The sequence below is a fragment of the Chlamydotis macqueenii genome, chromosome 3 (genome assembly GCF_036417535.1).
Source record: "Chlamydotis macqueenii isolate bChlMac1 chromosome 3, bChlMac1.mat, whole genome shotgun sequence".
Lineage (NCBI taxonomy): Eukaryota > Metazoa > Chordata > Aves > Otidiformes > Otididae > Chlamydotis > Chlamydotis macqueenii.
The window spans coordinates 110696506-110709270 of record NC_141558.1 but is presented as its reverse complement, the minus strand read 5'-3'; the positions used below and the strand labels follow the sequence as shown (position 1 = coordinate 110709270).

Here is a 12765-nt window from a genome sequence, read left to right as displayed (position 1 = left end):
GAATCACGAGTCTGTGGGAAATCCAAATACACACAAAAGGGTATACAAAATGTCTTAGATTGCTGAAAAACGAATAATTTTAAAAGTTTAAGACAGAATAAGGTGGTTAGGGTTTTTGTTGTTTGATTTTTTCTTTTAAATAAACATTTATTAGAAAAAAAATATTTGCATAGCCGATCACGTTTTGTTTCCAAGTTACATTTTTTACGGGGGGGGGGGAAGAGGAAGCGTCAGTCTGTAGGTCCTTTAATTACTCGTCAAATCTGTAGTTTCTCTGCACACTAAGTGACAAAAGACAGTTCTTAGCCTGCATGGCTAGTTGACTGTAGCCCTCTGATCACACCTCCACAGAAATGGAGGTCAAGTGATCAAAATTATTATACAGGAAGGGAAAGTTTGTTTTTCTGGCAAAAATAGAGGATTTACAGGATTGACTTCAATCTGTCCTGTACTACTGTGCATGCAGGCATTAAAAAGCAAGTACCAGAAATCACTGGTTCTAACCAGCAAAAATTAGAGAGCTAAAATGTTTATAAGTGTATGTGAGTACGTGCATGGGTGCATTTCTCAGCATTTCATAGGATCTGGTATCTGACCTGTTTCTTTGCAGAGGAGAAAGACAACTCTGTAGGTAGCCCAAATGGCCCCTCTCACATCAAGCTGTGGTCTAAGTACCGGAATAAACCTTTGGCCTAAAGCAGCCAACGACTTCCAGAGCTGAAAAAAATTCCTGTACTTCGTCATACCTCAGAATAGGAACAAAAAGGCTGTTACTGTGATTTCCAGTGAGGCAAAATGTCTAGCGAGCCATGCAGGAAGATTCAGCAGTCATTTAAAAACACCAGTGGTGTGTATATACAGTCTTTCTAAGTCTTCTTTAAAGGCACAAGCAAACAAAACAAAGGAATTAAGATGGAGAGAAAATGGACTGTGAGAGAATCCAAATGAAGCCACAACTATGAGATGTTACTTATTAAAAAGAAAAACAAATGTGGATCCTAAAATTTTACAGGCTTGTTTCAATAAATCCTGAAGAACTGTGCTGAAAATTGCACTAAACAACTTTACTTTTTTCCTACTTTCATGTAGGCATCTAATTATACAATAAACAGGATGGAAAAAAATTAGGTTTTTATGAACTTTCATTAAGTCCTATTATTAAAATCTTTACATGATCTGTACATTAAATAAGGGAAAGGGATGATCTGGAGTTTTTCTTCCATCTCCACTGCAGTATCGCACAAAAACCTGGTAAGGCTTTCAGTTCACTATACAAATCTAAAATCAAAAGATAACAGTTTGTATTAAGTTTTATCCTGTGCCATAATTAATTAGTTCACTAGGGCCAATGTCTGTACTTAATCCATACACCATTTTCTCTACCTATATAATCTTGCTAAGTTGTTTTTATTTTAACAAGTGAGTCTCAAAATCTCAGATCACTTCCAGTTCCTTTATTTCCATACTTTTCAGTGGCTAGCACTGGCCATTTCTCAGTTTGCAGCTTAAGAAACAAAAATAATAATGTTTTAGATCTCTTTTATTACATTTTGTGCAAAATGCACTGGCAAAATTAATCATTTATGATACCATAAATGTACATGTGAGCATACCTCTTGCTACAGCAAGAAACATTGTTCTCTTAACTAGGTTCACCACTGTGCATTCAAACCTTACTAAAGCTTATTGATGCATAACGTATTACTACATGCAAACACATAAATACAAACTCTCATGTATGCTTATCTTTATATTACTTCCCAAAATGATAACTTCAATAGTATGGTACAAGATAAACTAGTAAGTGAATTTCTGCCTTGAAGGGGGGGAAAAAAAAATCCCCAACACCACACTTTCAGTTATAAATTCATGCCGCTTAACTAGGACGTGAAATAAATGATCCAGAATGGCATCTTTTCCTATACTAATGCAATTATTCAAATATGCCTCAAAATTCAGGTCCTAGTTCTAATTTAACACAGTAAGTCTCATTTCACAGGTTGAGATGATTAAAAGGGTCATCTGCAATTGTTTGCATGGAAGGAAAGAGATCAAAAGCCTAAGCACTGGAAACTGAAAGTAGCCTTTTCCTGATGTCATCGCCTTTTTTTTTTATCTTGGTTTCACTGCACTATGATGCTTCAGCCCTCAAAATTACATTGCCAACACAAACAGGACCCTCTTTATAAAGTCCTGTGGGAGCACAACTCCGTTTGGAATTGTGTGGCAAATGGCACAGAATAATCTACATGACATTATGGAAAACCGATGCAGTGAGTTAACATATAGTGCCTTCCAAAGACAAATACAGAAACTCTCCTCATTTAGTGTGTGTATATATATATATTTTTAACATATTTTAAAGGTAAATTGATAACGGAACCCTATTTACATGTGACACACTTCAGAAGCACTTCTCACATAGAATCTGTGCTATACTGTGCTGTATAAAAGGCACCATGAATGGCTGACTTCAAGGGAAGACTTCATAGTGAATCTAAGATGTACGGCTCCAGCAAAGGAAGGAAGGTTTCAGAAGCTTAAGCATTACAAGACATTGGGTTTCAAGAAAACATATTTGAGAGAAACTGGAAAACCTGTTTCAAACCTCAAAAAAATAAAGCAAAACATGTGAATAGTCTCACATGCTAGAGAACTGACTTTATTTGGATTCCAATGGTGTACTACAAAACAAATAATACATTAAAAACACTTCCCATTTGCACTGCGATGGTACCTAAAATCCCCAGCAATTATGGATACACCATAAACAATCAGACAAAGAACTGTGAAACCTGGCCTAATCTTAACACTATTGACCGTGACTGCGCAACCATCTGCTTACACAGAAACAGCAAGCTGACCAGGACCACTCAGAGCAAGCTCCACATCAAAGACCGGTAATTTAAAAACAACAACAACAACAACAAAAAAAACAAACAAACAAAAAAAAAAACAAAACAAAACAAAAAAAAAAAACAAAAAAAAAAAAACAAAAAAAAAACCCCCAAACATGAAAGCTGCAACAATAGCACCAGAAGTCAACACATTCCCAGAAAACTGGAACGGATGGTGGAAGAAAAAGAAGAGGCATCTACTGCTAGGCTTCAGGTGTTGCTGGTCCGAATGAGTTACTGTGTTTAGTCAGGGTTATGAAGCTGAGGTCACACTTCACAACGGTTGGTGAGCACAAGTAAAGGAGTCATTTTGGAAAAAAAATAAATTCCTATCTTACAGGAATACTTGTGGTAAAAATAAAAGAAAGAAAAAACATTTACAGTGTCTCAGGTACTTCCTGAGATGGTATTCAAGTGACTAATACTCTTTTGTCTTACTTTCTGCATTGTAATCCCAATGTTCACACAGGCATGAACAAAGACATGCCCCAGTGAATACATTGAGCTTTGGAATTTATAGTATGTTATCAACTCAAAATTTACAAATAACGAAGCAGATAAGACATGCATGCCTTTATATTCGTTATACATACATGCACACTTTGTGTAAAATATTCTAAAAATAAAAAATTAATCCCCACGTCAAAACAAAGCCTACCATTTTAGAGTTGCATTCCCAAATGCAGAACCTAAAGGCACTGACTTGGAAATCCAGGCAGACTAAAAGGGCAGGCAGTGCAGTTCGTGTCTCCGCAGCAGGTACAGCTGAGCCACGCGCGCAGAGGCACCCGTGCTACTCCAGTTTAAGGCCTTGCATACTGCAGTAACCTTGGGGGTTCTCAGCTTGCCTCTCATTTCAAGCTGCAAGCTTTGCTGGTTCAGGGGCTACCACAAGCGCAGCTCAGTCAACCCCGGCTACGTGGGCAACAGCCTCTGGGGGAGGGAACAAAACAAACAAAAACATACTAGTTTCTTTAATTCTTGAATTGACATCAATACTGTCCTGGTGTTTGGATGTATAAAGTATGTTGATGCAACTCCTCATGGCTTCAAAAAACAGGAAAAAAAAAAGCTACTAACACTTTAATATCCTACTCAGGACAAAATTGGCCTATTTAAACACAAGTTTTTGCAACCTTAACCACTATGGGGATCTATAATCCCTCAGCAGGTTTCCCAAGTAAGTTTCATGTAGAGGTCAGTCTAAATATTTCTCTTTGCATTTGTAAATTTTCCTAAATCCTAAATTAGTAATTTTATTATTACAGGGACATTGTAAACATTGTAAAGGTAAAGTAATCTGAAAATGGAAAAGGTGATGGAATAGTCAAGTATCTTTTTTACAGTACTTAGTGAAATTAGTTTTTGTACTTCAATAACAACCTAACACTGTTTTTAAATAAATATGATCAATTTATCAAGCAAAACCCAGTAATTCTATAAAGCACAAAACACAAATTAATAACAGGACCTTCTCTTCACGTTACAAAGTTTAATAGCAAGAATAATTAATCCAAGAATCAACAATTTTGGTTTCAGTGTTTCAGTTTAACCCTACCTGAAGATGTGCCCAGTGCTGCTCCACACTACTGTAATTGTACTTTTCCCCAAAACCAGGACTTAAAACTGAATGCACAAGTTGACTCTCGGACAATGCATCAACTCGATCACCCACATGAAATCCCATCTCCACTGAAGTCAAATATAAAACACACATGAACACTGAGTGGGCTAAGATTTTCAACAACACACACAAAGTGTAAGCACATCCCACCCAGTACCATCACTGATGTTACTGGTGCTACAGTGGCTCTCACTGGATTTGACCCGCTATTTTGACCGACACCAGGATGCAAACAGGATGCCATGTACAGAATCTGTGTGTACACCAGCATCAACAACAGAGCATGTTCTGCACCTCAGAAGCACCCTGAAACACCTACACTACATATGTGTTGTATGAAATTTGTTCTAGTTATTACATAGAATAGCGAGAAGAATGAAAAAAAAAAACCAACTGCATCTGATCTAGAATTAAAATGACTTATAGAAATAGCAACTTTTTCCAACTCTGTGCATAATAGCTAAGAAAAGCCTTTGAGAAAGCTTAGTCACTTCTTTGCAACTTGAAGCTTTTTTCCTTTTATTTGAGGCTTAAACAAAGTTCAGTGGGGCATCAAACTGCCTCAGTTTTAAATTACAGTCTGTACTTTAAAATAGAATGCATGCACCACATGCTCCTGAAGCTAGAGGGTGGGAGTGTTATTCACTGAAAATTGAAGGCTTGTTGAGTCAATAATCTTCTTTCACAGAGTAACAATTTTCAGCTAAAATTTCTTGACCCAAACAAAGGAAAACAAGATCATTCAGTTATTTTACAACATCGCAGAAAAAGAAAGGATAGTGGGAAAGAGGCACACCAGTCTTATCCTACCTGAGGTAAGAACAATGGAAAATTTAATTCACAAGTGTTACATACTCACATTGCTGTCTTGTTCATGGTTTAACATACTCACAGTTATTTTCAGATAGAGACATGAACAGAAGTAAATAACTTCAGGACAGAACTGCTATCATGTACTACACATACATCTATCAACCGGCAACTGCATTTGCCCTCCAAGAATTACCAATAATCCATTTACAGATTTTTTTTTTTTGCTTCCTTCTTTCTCAAATCAGAAGCAATATTCTGGATTTTTAAAATCCCACTTAAACTTAGATCAAGCTTTCTAATTTGCTTACCTGCAAAGAAAAAAATGGCTTCCACTATCTCTCCTTCAGAACTGATTTGTCCTTACCAGAGGGGGTACACTGCTGATTAATATTTACATTATGATAGTGCCCACAACCCTGATCACGGTTAGGGCTTACTGGACTAAGCTATGCATAAATGTCACCAGGGTCCCTCACCCCAGTAGCTTAACCTCTGAGAAAAGAAGGGCTATCTCCTGCTAACTCTCAATCACAGTTTCTCAAATAATGGTGGAAAATTGTTTTCCTGGTCTATTACGACTTCAGCCATTAAACACATCTGTTCACAGAGCACTGTTGCTTGAGATGACTTTCCAAGCTACTTCATATTCTAGAAGTGAGACTGGGAATGTGGATTCCCAAACCATCCCACGTATCTTCCTCACAGTCTGAACCTAATCAAAATGTATCTGAAACGATATTGTTCCATGAGCCAAGTATATTTAGTCTTACGTTTAGTTCACTACTAGTTCTCTGAGGTCCTCTGAAATCCAATTTTAGTACCCTCCATCTACAATGGAAAAGGTGTGTCGACCAGAGGAATGACTGTCCAACACTCAAAGCATCCTTTAGAGGCTCATTAAAATGAGGTAAAATGGAACTGTGAAGCAGTTAATCAAATCAAGAAGGGATTGCTGATGTACTGTTTTTCACAGTACGAAACATAATGAAGCAAGGCAACTGGCATCTTAAAAAAGTTTATCTGTCCAAGCAACAGTATGTATTATTTGAGACCTACCTGACACTGAAGCTCATACAACTGTAGACATTGTAGGACCATACTCAAACTTCTCAGGTCATGGCATTGCACAAGGTACAATTCTCCCTCCATTGCTGGCTACTATTTTTTTTTGCACAGAAATTCCTCTGTCTCCAAGAAAAGACCCAGTGAATATGCGATGTCATAGAATTAATCCATGACCTCCAGATACAACCTTCCCCGTTCAGCACTGCACGACCTCCAGTAAACACAAGAGGAACCTGAGCTAAGTTCGACGATCAAGGCCACGATTTCCCTACAGTTTACAGCGATGCAGCTGAGGGCCGCCACAAGCCCACCATTCCAGCAGGCTCCAGCTGCTCATGCTCACGCTTCTGGGCTTGCACTGACTGCATTAAACAGCTCAGGGATGTAAACTGGCAGAAAAGTTACCTTACCAAAAGAAGTGAACTGCCTTCTGTCTGTTTGGGGCTCTGTGACTGCTGCAGGGCCCAACTGTGAACACTGTGATCTGCTGTGCCACCGCGTCTCAGCTGACAGGATGACAGCATCTTACACCCTTCCAGCAAGATCATACGGGCTTTTAGGACGTGGCTAAAATCAAAACTCCTGTGGACCTCAGAGTCCCCTTTCCCATCACAGCATTCTGATTCCCATCTCCTCTTCTGAGGTGCCACTGATGCCCACACAATTACACAATGATCCAATCAAAAACTAACCCAGAAACCCATGTTTCAAAAGGACAGCAACCTTGGGTAGGCCATTTGAGCTCACACCTCAAACAAGCATACCTGACACTGGGTAAAAAAGGATCTTATTAAAACAAAACAAAGTAATAGCAAAATCACCAAAGCCTATCTGAAATCACTTTCATACTCATGCCAATTAAAAAATATCAACTTATGTTTTCTTCTTTTCATGCTATCAACACAATCCAACATGAACATTTACAAAATTACTCATTAAAGACAAAATAAACGATTAATCTTCCTAGACATACACAGCCTACTGCTGAGACAAGCTCCTTTACTGCACCACTACATTTGCAGATCTGTCATTTGGAAGCTTTTTTCTGTAAGTTTGCTCTGGCTTTCTCACAACAGCAGAAATGTGTATTTTGCTATTATCCCTTAAGTCTCAATAAATATATTCTGTAGTAGCTGGTCTCTAGACGATTTCATTCAGGCCTCACCCCCTTTATTCCTCCACTCTAATAGGGAACAGTTTCTGTTTATGACTTCCTTTCCTTCACAGCGTACCCAACTCTCATGTTTTCTCAAAAGCTTGAGATTTCCTTCTAATTGTGACCCCAACAAAAGTGCCCGGAGCAATATTCTGTGCAACTTTTCCTTTGGGCTTTCAGTGACTCCACATGGTCAGAGACCCACAGGTCAAACCCTCCAGATATCAGAGCCGTTAGGAGAAGGAAAGCAAGCATTGTCTAGAATCTGACACGCCGTTAGAAGTAGCTAATAAAGCCATATTTTGTTTGTAGCCATTTGTTACCAACCCACATTACAAATTTGTCCGCTTTGAACTTTATGGGAACATTCATGCCAGGACTTTTATATACAATGTGTGAAGGAAACGGAACAACTATTGAGCTGTTTAGCTGCGCTTACTGTGACACAAACCTGCTGAAAAAACTCCCCCAAAGGATGACACAAGCCAGCATTCAGTGCTGCAGAAAGTGGCCAGCTCCTCTTCAAATCCATCAAAGGGAAACTCTTTTTTTCAAAGCCACATCAGAGAACACCATTCACCATTTAGTATTACAACTCTTTTGTTGTTTTTAGACACTTGTGTAAGCTTGCTATGTAGCTGCTGTGATTTTACACAATGCCCTTAAGAAATAAAAAGATAACGGGCAAACTGTATAAATACCAGGATACCATGAAACAAAAAAATAACTAAATTTTACTAAAAGCGTAACACCGCTGCTATCATTTCAAGCTTCATTGTACAAAGGCGACTTACTGACTACCCTCAAGAACAGCACTATCTTGAAAACAAGCTTAAGCAGCCATATTTAGCATCCTGAAATGACACTGTAACTAGGAATACTAAACAAGGGATAGCGATCACAGTTGTTCATACAGCAGTCCAAAACTGAACACAGAACTCTCCTGCTCCAGGGGGAAAGAGAAAAGAAAAAAACCCCACATGTTTATATGGTCAAGCCATCCATACCCCATACAGAGTTATATTAAAACATTTATCATGTTCACCCTACTTTGAATGTATGGATTGTTCCTAATTTCTAAGATATTTTCTTTGGAAATCAGATGATGGGGAGTTTGCTCACAGTCCAAAAGCAGCGTTGTTGCTACATACAAAAGGTTGCAGTTGTTTTTAAATTTGAAAAATAAAACAAACAAAATAAAATACAAAATGATACCTCCCATTCCCCTCCATATCCAAACAGCAGGGGTTTTGAGTGCATGTAGAGCTCTCTGGTTACGTATCAGAGCTTTTCCGTAAAGAAGTGCCTCACTAACAGTATTTAGGACCAACTTAGAGAGTTTAAGCTACGTGGCCAAAATGGTTAACATTCACCGTTAATACTAGCTTACTCATACCGAGAATAATAATGAGCTACTAAATATACCAAACACTCAGGGACACAGATAATACCCAATACTCTGCTTAGATATCATGATGATGGAGTTAGGACAGAGCTTGGATTAAAAGTAGGACAATTGTTTAAGAAAAACCACAGGCAAATTAGTAGAACTTTAGTTGATAAATCACTTTACTTTTCTCTACCCTAATAAACACTGCTCATGAAAAACTGGGAGGTAAAAAGTCCCTTTTAATATTGCTGCTTTTTAAAGTAGGTAGCTGATGCCAAAACAGTTCAATGTCCACAGTAGCTACTATTTTTAATGTAATTGCCAGCATTCATTTTGGAGACCTGTTCAGAGAAATTAGGCTTTTTTAAAAAATGTTTCCTGAAAAACTGACAAATTAATACTAGTTCAAAGCAAATGGCTATCTCTTCTCAAACCAGTTTCCGTAGCTTCTCCCAAGAAATGCACATCTCAAATGTCATGTGAAGAATCTGTGGCACATGCACTCTCCCAGGTGCCAAAGATGTAACTGTAAAATGCTATGGAGATGTTTATTGCCCTGTTTTTAGGGGTTTACAATAGTGCTGTGTGCCAGAGGTAAAATATACAATGTACTACCAGATTTCACAAATACATCTGGTGTCTTGAGAAGGTGAACTCTTCAGAGAGATCCCTCTGCTAACTGGAAACGAATACACACCCAGTGAACTGCAGGAAATATCCTATATGTTTATGATACATTATTCCAAGCCAGAGGTCACACAGTTTATAAACAGTTTTCATCGTTTAAGCTGAACATATTCTAGTTTGTTTGAATTCATGCTGTTTTACTACCAACAAACAAGAAAATCCCAAAACTACAAAAGGCACACACAGACAAGGCCAAGGAGTACTTCATCCATTACGGTGAAATCAGACTTTCAAAAAAGCAAGCAGCTGCAGTGTCTTTGCAAAGTACATTCATTTGTGTGTTTCTCCCACAGCAGAATGCATACAGCTCAGAAATACTAAGAAATGTTAGTCCAAAATAATCTCCTAACCAAAAGATAAGCCTAGCCCAAGTACCACCATCATTCCCACTTCTACACTTCTGCAGTAACAGACAGTTAGCAGAATTAACATGTCAAGCTCATTACTGATGTTCTAGATTTGGAGCAAGTAACTCCTGGTGGCAGTATTCTAAACCAGAATCTACTGAAATCCCTTCAAAAAGGCACAGAAAAAAAGCCTCTTCCTCACCAGATTGTTTTGTGCAAGTATGGAATTCCTAAAGCTAAAAAAAAAAAAAAACCAAACAAAAAAAACCAATCCATTTCCTCTATGCAAGTACACATGTGCACAAGCACAAAACATGCATGTGCATACACCGTGCTACTGTGAACCAGAACAAGCCTAAGGTAAGACCACTTATGTACAAGCTGTCTGGTCTCACCATATTTTTAAAAACGGTTTGTGATCAACCTTGTTTAATATTTTTTCTTTCAATATTTCACACCCTCTCATCCTAGATGCAATGAAATCCTACGCAAAGTGCTTTCATTTTAAAATAATGAAACAAACATTAGTTTCTTACTGGTAAACTCGATGGTCTTTCCTGCTGGATTAGATTCAAGTCTTCATGGTTAGGCTTTCCCGGGGCCATAGGAGGTTGAGATCTGGTTCCATAGCCTTCCTGAGTCATGTCCTGCAACAACAGTTGTAACAAAATTATTAACGTCAGTAATTACAATTCAATCTGCATCACGGAAAATACAACAGCTGAGTACTATTTTTTTTTTTAGCAGAGGTTTTTACTAGTTAAACCTTCTTGACGGAAGTATCAAGTCCATATAGGTACCACTGTGACCTGCGCTGTTTGTAAAGAAATCCAAGGAGCAGAGAGACATGCAGACTAGCAGCAGAGAATCATACCACGGGAACACAGGGAAACACACAAAACCAAACCTGCTGAATAAAGACCCCCTTTACTGTAGAAGAGTAGGAAGCATAAAGTGGTCAAAATGTTGACCTGCTCTGAGATGTATGCTCAAGCCTTTTGATGAAGTACTGAGCCAGGTGGAAGACAGACTTGGAAGGAAGATTGTAATCATGCTGTGTAATCAGACTCCCGTAACAACCCTGGATTTACCATCACTACTACTGGCACGGCTTTCAAACACTGGCTATCAGGTTGTAGCACACAACGTATTCGCTGCATCCGCTGGAGGCACGTTGTGTCTGACGGATTAGAAGGAAAATGTATTTCATCAACAGTAGCTCCAAAGCCCGTCCCAGCAACCTGAGGATTCTCCTCCCTACGTGAGCCCAAGCAGCATAGGGAGGTAATGGCCTCACACAACGCCCACCACGCAGGGGTGGGGGGAGCAACGAAACAACAACCTCCCCCCTGCCATCCTCCATCCCACAACACAGGCTTATTTCACAGATAGAGATACCTGCCCATTGCACAGCCTTCATTTTAGCTCCTACAGCAGCTTCTACACTAACTTCTTCAAGGAGAACAACAGAAAGTGCAGTACGGACTCCAGCACGTGTAACTGGCAGGGAAAGTTGGAGAACCAGTCCCTGACTGCTAGAAAAGATATGGCACCTTAAAGCTTTTTCTGTGTTGTTTCTAAATGGTTTCATTCTCCTCTCACCCTCCCAAATTTACTACCAGTTCAATTTGCCTCAGCCACCCTCACACCTTCAGTTCAGACACGTACCAGAAAGCAGGCACACGTTCTTGGCACGAAGGGGCCAGGGCAGCTGTCCTCTGCCCCATCCCACCGAAGCCTGAGCATCACCTTCCGCTGCTCATCAAGGGCTCTTCTGACAGCCCAGTGTCCCTGTCAGGCACAGACTGGGGGAGGCAGCTGGCTCACAGAGCAGGAAAGCTTTCTGTCTGTTTTTAGCCCTGCTCCTGACAGAGGGAAATCTGTTACCAACCGTACTGTTTCCATTCAGCCCCTTCCATCACTCTGGACTCTCCCAAATTATTTTAAGGGATGCAGAAAATTCAATGGGGCTAATAAAACAAAGCACAGCAAACCTGATACGATGTAAAGCCAGCAATAAACGATTCTATTCGTAAGCCTGTGCCAAGTAAAATCAAGAAATGCTTAAAAGGCCAGCACTTCAATGCTGTTACCAGCAGAGGGTAACAATTAGGCTTAAGGGTGACAAAGGCTGATGGCTGAATGATTATTATCCCCTGTGACCCCCCGTGCTCCCCCCCGCCCAGATTTCCACTTGTCACACAGCTCTCCTGCTGCGCACACCAGCAGGTTCCTGTGGATTAACAGTGAGGTTTAAAATCAACAAATGGCACAAGGCCTCCATTCAGCAGCCTTCACCCCAGCACAAAGGAGTAGAAAGGTGCAGGACAGCTTCACAATAGGCAAACAAATGAGCAAACCTCTGCTTTCCTTTTTATTTAAAAATGCGCGCGCGCACACGCTCTCGCGCACAGGCACGCTAGGGGCTGTCACCGCACAGGCATCTGCAATGAACCCAGCAACTCCACATTTCAACTTCCAGTTCAGCGCTGGACTCTTTTCTTCCTAATTCTTAAAAAAAAAAGACACCAAATAAAAACCACTTGTTAAAACAACAACAACAACAAAACACCCAGAAATACCAAGAGTGGTGAAAAAGGATAAATGGAATATTCAATTTAGGAGACGTCATTTTAGAAACACAATTGTTCCTTTTTCCAAACAGACGCTACAGGGTTTTGCCGGGAAGCAAAACATGTTTTATATTTTGAAAAATCAAGAGCCATTAATTCCTTACAAAGTACCAAGCATGGTTTTTCCCATGTGTTTGCAAGATTTTAACCTTG

At 39.5% G+C, this 12765-nt stretch overlaps 1 protein-coding gene across 6 annotated transcripts in view; it reads right to left on the bottom strand.

The window, feature by feature from the left end:
- Positions 1–12765, bottom strand: part of ARID1B (AT-rich interaction domain 1B) — a 330573-nt gene that overhangs the window by 218614 nt on the left and 99194 nt on the right. For 5 of the 6 annotated variants that reach the window (XM_086745996.1, XM_086745995.1, XM_086745997.1 and 2 more), the window contains one exon: positions 10516–10626. In XM_086745996.1, the coding sequence (XP_086602122.1) occupies positions 10516–10626 (111 nt within the window). Of the gene's footprint in view, positions 1–10515; positions 10627–12339; positions 12448–12765 lie in introns of those variants that run through there. The other variant, XM_086746000.1, reaches the window with a different exon arrangement.